The sequence below is a fragment of the Antechinus flavipes genome, chromosome 2, assembly GCF_016432865.1.
Source record: "Antechinus flavipes isolate AdamAnt ecotype Samford, QLD, Australia chromosome 2, AdamAnt_v2, whole genome shotgun sequence".
Classification (NCBI taxonomy): Eukaryota; Metazoa; Chordata; class Mammalia; order Dasyuromorphia; family Dasyuridae; genus Antechinus; species Antechinus flavipes.
This window is the reverse complement of record NC_067399.1, coordinates 680,261,135-680,275,350: the sequence shown is the minus strand read 5'-3', so window position 1 is coordinate 680,275,350 and position 14,216 is coordinate 680,261,135. Positions and strand designations below refer to the sequence as shown.

The following is a 14,216-nucleotide window of genomic DNA, read 5'->3' as shown; positions in this document are numbered from 1 at the left end:
GGAAACCCCAGGAGGCTCGGGCCTTCTCTGGCACTTGCTCTTTTCTCAGACAGCTTCAGATGCCCAAGTTTCACCCACATAACGCCTTGTTGCTAGTGGGATCTGCAGGGAACCGACTTCCTTCTTACTTTTGTGGATGACACAGCAGAGACTGGTGGAAAGGAATGGGATGAAAGGAGGCTCAGAGAGGCTGGACCAAGGGGCCCCCAGGACATTTCCCAAATGCTCTCAGTACAAGCAAGCGCTTTCTGGGAGGTCAAGAGTCACTGAAGGGCAAGGTCAAACTTGTACCTGGAAAGGCACGCAGACCCGAGATCACTGTGGTCATCACACCTTCGAGAGGATGCACAGAAGTGCCTCAGATGATGGCAGGAGCCAAAAAGACTTGAAGAACTATTCAAGAAAGACAAATGGCTTGAAACATGACCCAGTGGAGGAGAGGAAAAAACCTGACACTTTCCAACCTCCAAATCCACACATTTCCATCCTCCTTTAAACCAGGGCTTCTTTAGCTGGAGTCTGGGAGCTGGTCTGGTCTGGGGGGCTGGCTATGTTCAGAATACTTTGCTGACTGTACCTCAGTCGGACCAGTCTCTTTTGGGATGGCTGCATTTCATCGTATAAGTTGTGATCCTCTTCTAGGGGCCGCTGGCAGGCCCAGAGATCCCAATGCTTGTTTTAAGTGAGGAATGGACACCGAGCCTGGACAAAGCATCACTAAGGAGGCAGACTCAGGTTTGCTCCACAGTTATTACGATGGGTCTCATCTCATTGCTCCTCCCACAGGCACAGAGCACAGGCACTCATCCCGGAGGCCACATCCATCCAATCCGGCCGAGGGAGTGCTCGGCACACTGGGAGCCCTTCTCCCATTCTTCTGATGAAGCTAAGACATCACAGAACAAGAGGAGGATCAGCAGACCATCCTCCCCATTCTCCTTGGCTGCTCCATCCTTCTCTAGCCATACAACAGCTCCTATAAACTCCTCCTTCGGAATTCCTGATTTTTTTTTTTGAAATCCATGAAATAAATACTCTACAGAGTACTGATGACCCTTAAAAATAGACAGCAGAATCTGCACGAAGCAGGGGAAACACAATCAGTTATTATATTTATATTAGAGTTCACAACCTCTAGTGGAAATCAGGAAAAAACAATCCCTGAGTGGGCTCCATTTCTTTTATTTTTTTTAATAATTTTTTATTGATAGAACGCATGCCAGGGTAATTTTTTACAGCATTATCCCTTGCATTCATTTCTGTTCCGATTTTCCCCTCCCTCCCTCCACCCCTTCCCCCAGATGGCAAGAGTCCTTTACATGTTGAATGGGTTGCAGTATATCCTAGATACAATATATGTGTGCAGAACTGAACAGTTTTCTTGTTGCACAGGGAGAATTGAATTCAGAAGGTATAAATAACCCAGGAGGAAAAACATAAATGCAAGCAGTTTATATTCATTTCCAGTGTTCTTTCTCTGGGTGTAGCTGCTTCTGTCCATCTTTGATCAATTAAGGCTCTCTTTATCAAAGAGGTCCACTTCCATCAGAATACATCCTCATACAATATCGTTGTTGAAGTGTATAATGATCTCCTGGTTCTGCTCATTTCACTCAGCATCAGTTCATGTAAGTCTCGCCAGGCCTCTCTGTATTCATCCTGCTGGTCGTTCCTTACAGAACAATAATATTCCATAACGTTCATATACCACAATTTACTCAACCATTCTCCAATTGATGGACATCCTTTCATTTTCCAGAGTGGGCTCCATTTCCAATGATTCCCAAATCTCCCCTCTCTCGGTAAGATAGGATACTATCATGAGCTGAAACTGGAACCAGGTGCTTACATCAGCACCTGGGGACCACGAATCTCTGCCTATGAACATGTGGAGTCCAACCTGATACATGGCTCAGCTTGGGTGGTACAGGACACCTCCAATAGTCTGACACGGCCTAGACCCCCAATGTCCCCCCAGATGCATCCGAGTGACCCGGTTCTTGTGTTCCCCTGTCCTCCGAGAAGTTCAGAGTCAAACTAAAAGTGAGTCCCTCCAGAGGAAGGCTCCAAAGAATGGTTCCTTTCTTTGCAGGTGCAAACTGAGCAGCTGGCATGATGGCTGACAGGCGGAAGATGCTGAATAAATGCTTCCGGAGGGCTACTTTTCTCAACAGGCCCGTCCATCTTCCCAGGCGCACTGGGAAAGTACCCAACAGCTCGGGTGGGTGGAGGGAGGATGTGCTGAATGACTCTGACCAGTCACCAGTGAAACAACCGTTTCTTCCCTGCCAAGGCCAATGGACATCTCTCTGGAGAGGTCACCCTCCTGGGGAGATGGCAAGACCATCAGCCTACGTGTGACAGGCCCAAGTGCTGGACCAACTCTGAAAAGGGAAAAATATCAGGTAGAGTCCAGCAAGTCAATTCCCCAAGTCTGGCTGGAGAGCCATTTTGTTAGAAAAGATCTGAGGAGAGTTAGTGGGTAAACGCCTTAACATCAATCAATTCTGTGTTGATCAAGAAAGGTTAACGGGATCCTGGGCTGTTCTGCTTTGGCTCAACACTCTGTCTAGGGGTGAGTCTCCATCTTGAGACAGGCACAGACAAAAAGGAGCCTACAGAGGGCGAGACCCGAGGACACTCCATGTCCCATGAGGAGACCTGGAGAGCTCTGGGGTGCCGGACTTGCCTTTCTGGTCCCGGATGGCAGTAATGGCATACAGACTATTGACAAGTGGCTGCTGACTGTGTCCCCCAGAGTGCCCAGCTCCACCATGGACTCTGGGAACGGCCACAGTGCCTGCAAGTGGGCCCAGCATCCCTACCCATCCCGCCCTAAAAACAACAAACAATAGCGCTCCTCCACCAGAGCCAAGGCTCCCAGACAAGCCGCCATTGGCAATGAGAGCTGAGGGCCCCAGACAAGTACCACTGGCAACAAGAGCCAAGGCCCCCAGACAAGCGCCACTGACAATGAGAGCTGAGGTCCTCGGACAAGCCGCCATTGGCAATGAGAGCCCATCTTTCTAGAACACCGCTGTCGATCCCTGGGAATTCACGCTGGTGGGAAGTTTCTAAATTACAAAGATGTCCTCCAGTTTGCCCAAGAGACAGTCTCTGAGCGAGCCCCTTTGCAAGTCAGCACGTGAACAGGTAATAGAATCAGTGCAAGGAGAAATCAATGAAGCGCTCTGTCTTGGAGTACTTAGCAATGGATGGACAAATATGGGAGGAGAAGGACGCCACGGCCATCTTACTTCACAAAAGCTCCGAGATGGGAGAAAGCAGACAGAGCGCCGAGGACATCGGCCAAAAGATGGTGAGGCCAGGAGGAGGCAGGATCCCCGAGCACCAGCTCTGCTGCCTGGTGGGGAAGTCACTCGGGAGCAGACTGGCAGGCAGGGACAAACAGTACTCACCACTGAACAGCCAAGGCGGTCTCCCCAAGACTGGAAGAGGAGCTGAAGAGCTCCTGAGGGTGGGCTGGTGCCTCCCTGCCACCCTCAGGAAACCGAGACAGCAAGGAGTTCCATCTGGGCCCCAGCATCCCTGACTCAAGATGATGCTGGATCTACTAGGTAGGGGAACACTTCCCACCAACACGGGCTGACGCAAAACCTGAATTTGGACCGCTCTGCTTCCCTAGTCCCAGCTAAAACCATTTTGACCTCTGCCATCTGTCTGGCTCGTTCCAGGTACACTGACGAACCTGTTAGCTGCCATGTTAGCTGCCAGGCCCTCATCTGCAGGAGATAAAGCCTTCTCTGCTGAGCCAGGAGCTCGGGCCCAGTGGCTGAGCTCCCCATGACTGTCGTTACTTGGTATGCAGTAGGCACTTAATAAATGCTGACTGAAGAGGCCAGTGTGAGGTCGGAGCTGAACTGCCTGTGTGAAGTCCCTGGATCCCTGAGGGATCCAAAGTCATAAAGAATACTGCTAAATATTCAGATGCAGGAGACGTGGATTCAAATCCTATCTCATCTTGGGTACTTCATTAACGATTCCCTTCCCTTATCTGTCAAGTGGAAACAATATTACTGGCGCCAAGGGCCTCTGAGGCAGATGAGGAGATCCCCCCAGTACCCTTCACATACTCCATAATCAGGGCATTAATTAACACTAAATTAATTAATAAAAAGCACACCAGAACCAGAAGAAGCTAGGTAACAGAGTGTGGCAGGTATATAGTAGGTGTCTGATAAATGTTAACTGGATTGTCTTTGTCTCCAGCATTGGGCAACCACTAAAAAAAGGCGCTCCCTCTGTGCTCGGGGGACTGGACGGAATCAAACATTCTTTTTTGAGTTGGGTGCTTTAGAAAGCTCAGAAACACCTTCCCTTCCTGCCCTAGGTGCAGCAAGCAGATGGCTGCACCTCCCTCCTACTGGACACAAAATGGGTGTGCTGCAGCCAGGTGAGCTCTCCTGGGCCGTGTCTGCCGGGAGCAAAGGCGCGAGGGCCCCTCGCGACCCTCCCGGAAGCCCCATCGTGGGCGAACGCTCGGCCCCTCCCTGACTCACCGTGGAGCGCCACCGCCTGCCAGGAGACAAAGTTAAGAGCTTCCCAGACAGATGATTTGCTCCGTGAGGTGTTTTTTAAGCACAGCAGCTAGATTGCTTTCATAGAAATTGAGAACTGTGTATTCATATATTTCAAAGGTTTGCTTATTTTTGCTGTAAAAAAAATAGGCTATTGATTGTAACATGCAACTCTACAGGAAAAATCTCGACACCGGAGTGGAAGACCAATATTTATTACTGCACTTGTGTTCATTATGGTTCTCTCTGACAGGGGTCCATTAAAATCAATTTTTATGTTTCTTCTGTATTTTCTTCATCTAATGTCCTTGGCATTGCGTTTATTAGCCGGTTAAGGCAAACACCGACCGAGAGCGGATGTGGACTTGTTTTTGCCGGGGGTTTTTTCCCCCTCCTGTCAGAAATAATGAGAACTAAGATTTTAACAACTATTCCCCATCAATGAATGGGGGAGATTAAATGTTACATTTCGGCACAAACATTTACGGACAGCCTTAAAATTTTTAGGTCTTTCCTATTAGAAAAATATAGTGGAAATCGCTCACAGAAAGTGCTCTCTTACAGGGGGGAAGTCTCTTTAAAGTAATGCAGAAGATGAAATTTCATCCTTTTCTGCCTGCCAGAGCCCCCGTGAGAAGCAGGAACCAACAGAAACACAGAGAACGCTTAATAACACCTTGGGGAAGGCGGGAGCCTCTCGGCGCTGAGATCTGCTATTCGGGTTCAAAATGCACCGAGAAACCTTAAATAAAGCCCGGCAGTCTGCATTCCCTCCTCGCCCAGAGCAGACGCAGTCTCGGACACCCATCTTCTGAGGAGACACCCACCACATGACTCCTGATACAGTCACATGCGCCCGATCAATAAACTCTTTGTAAATTCAGACTTTCACCACAAGACATGGGACTGCTTAATATAGATTATTTCCCAGAGTTTAAGGGAAGGCAGAAGCTTTCATGGGAAAGAGAAGAAAAATAAAAGGAGTCTAGTCCCAGGCATCCTTCTGGGAGAGAGCTGAGCCTGCTTGCCAATGAAGCTTTTGTCCAAAGCTCTGAAGCATCCTCCCCGAGCCCCGGAATCCGGCCCGCCCACACATGGGATCGGTGGTGGGAAGAAATCAGTACGCATTCAGAGGGCCACAAAATCAGAACTCATGGGCGGTCCCAGATGAAGCAAGAAGTCCGACGAAGGCCCACCCAGAGTCCATGTGAAACTCTCCAGGGATGGGCCCTCAGCACTTTGAGTTGCCATTTCCGGGTCTGAGAAGTTCTACCAGCGAGCGCTTCCGCCCTATCGCTCCTAGTCCCACCATCTTGGGCCAAGCAGCCATTTTCTGTTCTTGAGACCTCTTTGGTTCATCCCACACAGCATGATTTGGAGGCCCTGTCCTTCTAATGTAGCTCTTTTCTGGGCTCGCCACCCAGAATTGAACCAGTATTCCAAAGGGGCCAGAGGGCAGGGTCCAGCTGACCTGCTCACTCCTTCAGCTGAGGACCTGAGCCTCTGCTAACATGCTCCAGCTCACACTACCTCTGGGGGTTGGACTGCTGGTCCAACCTGAGCTTGCAGGCCCCTAAAACCCCGAGGTGGTTCTCAGCTGAATGTCCAACTAACTGCCCTCCCCATCTTCACCTAGCAGAATTGACTTTTTCAGACCAAACAGAGAACTCATTCTCCTTCTGCTCTATCCCTCCCTACCTGCCAGGATCCTAAGGAAAATCGCCATATGAACCACTTGTGACCCCATTCCCTTTATAGCATCACTCAATAGCTCTCACATTCTGGACGTATGATTACGGCGCATGTACTCACTCAGGTCTTGGAGACATTTTCCCCAGAATCTTTACTCTGTGCACTCCAGCTTCACATCCCGAGATCTCTATCTTTCCCAAAGGGCTTTCCAAAACTTTGTATGTCATTCTGCAGGTGCTTCCCATTGTCTTCGGCAACCTATTTAGAAAATAAAAGGAAGCAGCTCACTTACAGGTAACATGGAGGCAAGCACGTGAAGCATCTTACTCTCTAAAGAGTACTGAGAGCTGCATCCTGGGGGAAGACTCGACTGTTTGGTAAAAACCACTTGGGAAAACGGAAAGTGATCTGGCAGCAGTTAGATTTAGACCGGGCTCTCACACCACCTGCCAACATAACTAACCCCCACACGGCCTCTCAGCTGCAAGAGGCTGCTCCCCCGGCCCGTCCAAGGGGCAACTGCAAGGAAGGGAACGACCAGCTTGCTGTCAGATGAGAGGTAGAAAACGGGGAGAAGAGAGAACAAATTACAAACCTGTACCAAGCTCTGTGTGAACAAGGTCAAGTGAGAAGAGGAACGGTTAAATAGGAAAACAATCACAGAAAGTTTTTATAACAAGAGCTGATATTCAAAATAAAAGGAACCAATTCAAATCTAAAAAACAAAGAGCCGTTGCCCAATAGAAAAATGGGCTAAAGGTAAAAACTGGTAATTCTCACTAGACTACAAACAACCAAAGATCACATGAAGAAAAAGCTCCAGGTTGCTAGCAAGTGGAGGAACGCAAACTGAAACAGCCCCAGAGCTTCACCTTGCATCTGAATGTTAGTCAAGATAACTGGAAGAGAAAATGGCAGCCAAGGAGAGGGCCTGTAAAAGGAGGCCCCCGATGCAACATGAATGCTCTCAGTTACCCCAAACACTCTGGAAATCGTGGCCCCCAAGTCAGCTGACCCGGCAAAACCACAAGTCGTCTAAATCTCCCCCAAAAAAAGACAAAAGAGGGAAGAAAAGTATTTAGAGCAGCTTTTTTTTGTCAGAAAACATCTGCAAACCCCAGGGGAACTGTACCAAGCAATGACCGAACAAAGCGCGTCTTACGTATGTGATGGCCTATGACAGAAGGCAAGGTTCTGGAGCAAGAGCTGGAGCAAAGTGAGCAGAGTCTAGAACACCGCAGAGAGGCAGCTTTGGAGACCCGAGGGAGATCCAGGGAGTGGCTGGACCACCACCTTCTGCAGTAGGGTCAGGGAGGGTGGGAGAGGGGAAGATGAAGGAGGGGGGGGGACTCCTTGAAACAGTTTTTTAGGAATGTACAGAAGAGAACAGCAGAAGCTCCAGAAGGAATCACAGATATAAACAGGACGGCTCTGAAAGTTCGATGTGGGATTATTCTTTGCCACCCTGGTCCCCATCCCTTTGACTCTCCTTCAGCTCGGACACCCTCCCGTCCCCTTTTACATCAAGTATGGAACTGCCTCTCTTTCCTGCGTCCAACAGGGGCTGCCCTCTGGGATCAAGCAGAAGCAATATTAAGCCTCTTCCCCCTGGGGCCATTCCGAGTCCTGAACTGGAAAAGCCACCTGGCCAGGCCCTACCACAGCCACCCCGATCCTCCACCTTCTTCGATTGACACACATACACACAACACACACAAAACACACCCATGGCCACTTGTCCTAGGGCCACTCACCCAGGGTCTCTAGGGGCTCTCTCCCCTCAAACCTTTCTCCTTTCATTTAACGTCCAAATCAAGACTAAGCTTCACTGTGATTTGCTTCCTGACAGCCTGTGTTCTTTCATTCTCCATGGCTCTTATTTTTTCTGATAACTGTATTTCTTAGCAGGCCCCATTTTTTTCTGTGATCTCATAGAATATTAGTGACCTGTCAAAATAAAAGAATAAAAATTTAGTTGAGTTTCCAAAAGGGGAGAATCAATAAATGCCAAGGGAGCTGCTTCTTCCTTCTAATTACAAGCAAGAAATACGGAGCTTGAATTCTTAAAACGCTATTTTGGGGAGGGCGGGAGTTTTCCCAAGCCTCCTCGTATTGATTCAAGCTTTATATTAAAATTAATTCAATGAAAGTTTGAAATAGCGGGTTTCAATTGAAGCAGAATTCTTGCAGATATCGAGAGGAGCAGGGCCATTTGTGAGGTGCTTCTGCAGGAACTCGCCGCAGGCCCGGCCATGTTCGGTCTCCAGCACGCCCGCCTTCTTTGGGGAGACAACGGGGACCGGGAGCCGCCCTGGGATGGAGAAGGCCAGGAGGGGCCGTTCCCATTCTTCCAGTCTCCCTGCAGGAGGTTGGGACAGCCTGTGCTAACCCACCCGCCTTTGACAGAAAAAGCTGCTCCTACGGGAATCCGCACATCCGCGAAGAAGTCCCAATAATGTAATTTCCATTATGAACATGCTGCTCTCTGGCAACCCATTTCTTGCCGCAACACTAGACATCAGCCGTAAACAGACGTCGCCTGATCCTCAGGCTCCTGAACGTAATGGTGTAGGGGACCGTTCCCCACATCAGGCCCAGAGATGGTGAGGTGGGACCCAAGGACCCACGTGCTCCCCAGAATCCCTGGACGAGCCCACCTCCTTCTCCTGATGCGCACTCACCCCCTGCCCCTTCCGAGTCTCTGCTCTAGGACACACTTGAGAACCATCTGGGGAACAAACATCATTTGAAACTGTACCCGAATTCATCAGGCTTTTGCCAGAACTGACTTAGGAAACTGTTCTTTCTCACCAGATAATTTTTATCCAACACAATCCTTCTAATGCAGGCTAGAGGGAAGGAGGCCATATTGATTTTTTCTCAATAGTATTTTAATTTTTTCAAATATTTTCAACTATATTTTTTCAATAAAAAGAGGGAGGGAGGACCAATCACGACTTCGGACAAAGCAAAAGTTAAACAAAAATCACAAGAAACATTCAGGGAAAGGAGAGCAGCCAAGTGGCCCAGTAGATAAGAACACTGGACCTGAAGTCATCATCCTGAATACAAATCCAGCTTCACAACACTAACTTGTGACTCTGGGCAAATCCCTATACTTTTCTTGCCTCTGTTTCCTCACCTGTAAAAAGAAGTGGAGCAATAAATGGCAAGCCAGTCTGGTATCTTTGCCAAGAAAACCCAAGTGGGGTCATGACGAGTGAGTGACACAAAAAAAAACCATATTTTTAGAGATTAAAGGGGGATTGCAGACAATGACTTTAGTAGTGATCACAATCTAGGCTGCTGGAGTTTGCTTGCTGAATTCTCAAAGATGGCCAGGTCAGTGTGCAGAACAGAGCTTTGTCCTCTCTAACTTAGTGAAGGATGGCAAGTTCCTAGTACAGAATTCTGGCCACCATCGTGCAGTGGATCTGAGGGGTGCTCAACGTTTGCAGCTACGGTGCTACAATACGCAGTCTTGACTGCTTACTTCATGGATCAAATGTGCTTCTTAATCAAATCTTACAATGTCGGGAGATGCTGGCCCGGTTCTAAATCTTCCTCATCGTTATTAACAATTCTTTCTCATTTGACAGAATTTAGAGGGAAACATTCCTGGGACAAGGAGTTGTTCAGTTCTTTTCAGTCAAGTTCAACTTTTCGTGATCCCGTTTGAGGTTTTCTTTCTTTCTTTTTTATTAAAGCTTTTTCTTTTTCAAAACATATGTGTGGACAATTCTTTAACATTAGCCCTTGCAAAACCTTGTGTTCCAATTTTCCCTCCCTACCCGCCAAGTGGCTAGTAGTCCAATATATGTTAAACATGGTAATATATGTTAAATCCAATATATGCATATATATTTATATAATAATTGTGCTGCACAAGAAAAATCAAAGCAAACCAATAATATAAAATAAAATAAAGAAAAAGAAGAAGCAAAATAAAATGTAAGCAAGCAACAACAAAAAGAGTGAGAATGTTATGTTGTGGACCACCCTCAGTTCCCCCAGTCCTCTCTCGGGTATAAATGGCTCTCTTTATCACAAGATCATTGGAACTGTTCTGAATCATCACATTGTTGAAGAGAGCCATGGCCATCAGAATTGACTGTATAACCTTGCTGACATACACAATGATCTCTTTGTTCTGCTCCCTTCACTCAGCATCAGTTCAGGTAAGTGTCTTCAGGCCTCTCTGAAATCCTCCTGCTGGTCATTTTTTACAGAACAATAATATTCCATAACATTCATGTATCATAACTTATTCAGCCATTCTCCAATTGATGGGCAGCCACTCAGTTTCCAGTTTTGCTGCCACAAACATTTGTGCACATGCAGGTCCTTTTCCCTTCTTTAGTATCTCTTTGGGATAGAAGCCCAGTACTAACACTGTTGGATCAAAGGACATGCATAGTTTGATAACTTTTTGAGCATAGTTTCAAAGTGTTCTCCAGAATGGCTGGATCTGTTCAGTTCCACCAACAACTGTTTGAGGTTTTCTTGGCGAAAATGCTGGACTGGTTGGCCGTTTCCTTCTGCAGCTCATCTGTACAGATGTGGTATCTGAAGTTCTATTTGAACTCAGACAGAGATGAGTGCTCCTGACTGCAGGCCCTGCATTTCATGCACTGGACCGCCTATCTGCACGCCCATATTGCAGCTTCACATTGAATTTTTGCACAGGTGGATAAAATAATGGGAATCTAGAGCTGAGTCCAATTGCTGGGCTATAAGAATCAGCCTTGAGAAGGCTCAGGGAAAATATCCCCAGCACAAGTCCTGTGGCAGACAGGGGAATGGAAAGTAAGTCTTTCATCCCCTTCCACCATGTTTTTTTTTAATTTCTTCTGCTACGTTTCTTTCCTGGGGAAGCTTTTTCCCTTCCAACTGGGAGATGATGAATATTTGGCAAAATGGCATGTATCGAATACCTTGTTCTTCAATTTTTAGGAACTGACAAAGTTGGAGCAATTCTAGGGAACTGAGTCTGAGACGATGGCCCAGCTCCCATCCAATGAAAGGTTGACGTTTTCCAGGATGTTTCCAGCTCTGTCTATGTAGAACTTCCAGAAAGATGACAAAGCTTCCATCGAGAAGCAGTCTCACATCTTTGGATTATACTTTAATGAAGCTGTTTTCTTGTTGAAGGAAGTTAACACACAAACTAAATTCAAACGACACAAGGCGAGTCTAACACTTTGGGAGTCTTACACATTTGCTGTTACTGTGCCATTCTTTCTCCAAAGCTGATGATGCTACCATAAAAATAGTGAAAACCAGGAGAACAGCAGCAGGAGCTTCAGCAGAGCCATCAGTCCTGAAGCCTCTCAGGTCAATTGTCACAGAGCGTTTGACCATGGGGGCAAAGGCCAGTGTCTCCTACAGAAAGAATGAGCCAAGGAATATGCCCGGGAGCCCCAAAAGGAAGGAAAGAAATGAAGGCAGCAGCGGCTAAGGTTGTTATGGACCAAACACGTTCCCTACAGCAAGTCAGCCATCTCGCTGATGAAGAGGGGAGCCTGGCAGCCGGGGCCCCACAAGGGTCAGAGGAGCAGCCCCTGATTCTGTTTGAGGGGGAAACTGCTGATCTCCACAACTCTCTCAGGCTTTAGGTTTTAGGGTAGATCACGGCCAGTTGTCCTAGTAGATAGCATTTGCTCAAAACCATAGGGAGGGCCCTGTAGTCATGAAATTACCCATCTTGTCCCTGATAGCCTCTTCTCCCTGTTCAGGGCAGCCCCAGGGGGAGGACTATAGAGGAGGGGGATCATCAGATCAGAAGTGGACTCCATCATTGTTGGAATCTTTACAAACTGTTAAGTCAGACAGTTGATAGAGACAATAATTATCTAATTTAGCATGGTTCAGTATCACTGATCTACTCCTATAAGGAGATGTTATGGGCCAGAAGAAACCAGGTACTAAGTAGAACTGAGAGACAATAATGCTTGTGTTCACAGCTTTAGAGAGCTCATATATGCAAGAAGGATTTAAGTACTCAATGGAATTCACAAATATGGGAGATTCACAAAAGTTAACTGTGTAACTTTGTGAATTCACACCTCCCTTGAAGCTCTTAGGGCCAGAGAGCACTTTGGGAAGAAACCCATAATCCCTCTCTCTTGCATCCCACAATCCCTCTCTTTCCAAGGAGCATAAATGTTCAATGAGCCCAGTCAGAAGAGTTCAGCTGAATTAGATTGGAGAGAAGCACACTGGGACAGACGCAGAGCACTCTGGGAGATTGAGAGCCAGAAGCCCTCTCTCAGAGGTAAGAGAGATTCATTCCATTTTCTACTTGGCTGGCTGGTGGCTGAAGAAAGCAGAGGCAGAAGCAAAGAACAATGTGCAAGAGCTGTTAGAACCAATAGTGATAGGCCTCAACTAACGGGGCTATTTTGGAAGGAGAAACTAGATGTTTGCATTTTTACTAGCTGACTGCATTTTGGGTGATTATTACTTTCAACTGAAACTAAGGCTGCCTCCAGAAAACCTCCCCGAGAAACCTGCTTTCACCTAGAGAGAACCATCTCATATTACATATTTTAAAGAAGAAAAAGAACTCCACACATCATCACAGTAAACTGATGCTTTACACAACACAACAAATATGCTCAGCCCTTTTCTAGAACAATTATAAACATCTTATAAAGGAAAAAAGACAAAAAGCGGGAAACTGGGGAACTTCTAAGTTCCAAGCAGGGCAGAGCCTACAAATGAAGTTGGATCATCCCCTCTGGGGATAAATCCCACTGGGGAAACACTAGTGTCCACACACCAGACTAGAAATGAGCTTTATTGAATGTTACTCCAAATAAGCAATCGTGATTTGGTTATAATTTGAAAAGCTAGTCAATATGCATTTATTGAGCACCTGCTGTATGCTGGGCACCATGGTAAATGTTAAAGATACAAACACAAGTAAAATGTTTTGCCCAAAAAAACCTGTCCTCAAGGAAACTTACAATCCATTGGGAAAAGACAACGTGCAAGAATTAACAAAAGGGGAGGGAAAGGAGTCAGCAAGGGCGTGATGCCGAGGGCCCAAAGGAGGGTCCCGGCCCCAGCTGAGTCCGTTACAGGGACATCAGGTACGTAGACCTGGCAGGGCCTTCCCTGTCCTCCCAACACGCTAGAATCTTCCCTTGGAGCTTGGGGCCACAGTATCCTTATGTGCGCTGGTTTGGGGGGTCCTTCCCCTTTAGACCATGAGCCCCCATTTTATCAGGGTCCTTCACTCAAGATGCTTCCTAAAGGCTGGTGACTTCCATCAACAATGAACGCTATCCCAAGCCTGAGGGAGATACCAAAGGAACATGGAATGCCGCCAGAGTTGCCCGTCACCCACCTCGGGAGAGTCTAGGGGAGAACAGGAACTTAGCTTGTTCCCCCCGGCCCCGGCCATCTACCATGTTCACCTGTCTATCCACCACACCGGGGGTCTCAATACAAAAACGACAAACACAAATGTTGGCTGACAGAATATGGCTTGCCTGGATTCATTTCACTCTTTAATTGCTTGATCTACCTCGCCATTTCTTAATTCAACATGATCGACTAGATTAAGCAGATTTGTCTATTTTGAGTTTTTTGAGAAATTTCATGCAAAGATCAGTAACTGCCCATTTTCCCTGACAACAAGGTTTAAAAAACACACACACACACACACACACACACACACACACGGGAGACGCCCTCTCAGGTGGTTCTGCTCAGCCCCACGGGACAGAGGGAGCCCTTCAGCACAACATCATCACCTAGGCAGCCTCTGAGAAGGCCCAAGCTCTCATCACCCCCTCCTAAAGGTGCACCCCAAGCTCAATCGGAAGCAAACCAGGAGATGTCCTGAGAGGGGACGGCGTGGGGCATGTAGAGCTGGTAAACACTTGGGCAATGTGGCAGAGACAGCAGGCACTGGCGCAGAGAAGGGGGCGCTCCAGCCACTGAAGGGCAGATGGGCCACTAATGGAGAGCCGACCCTAG

At 47.5% G+C, this 14,216-nt stretch overlaps 1 protein-coding gene across 1 annotated transcript in view; it reads right to left on the bottom strand.

Moving 5' to 3' along the window:
* MGMT (O-6-methylguanine-DNA methyltransferase) overlaps positions 1-14,216 on the bottom strand; it is a 181,228-nt gene that overhangs the window by 149,081 nt on the left and 17,931 nt on the right. Inside the window, exon 2 of the mRNA XM_051982721.1 lies at positions 6,351-6,488. Within this exon, the coding sequence (XP_051838681.1) occupies positions 6,351-6,475 (125 nt within the window). The 5' untranslated portion in view covers positions 6,476-6,488. The remainder of the gene's footprint in view (positions 1-6,350; positions 6,489-14,216) is intronic.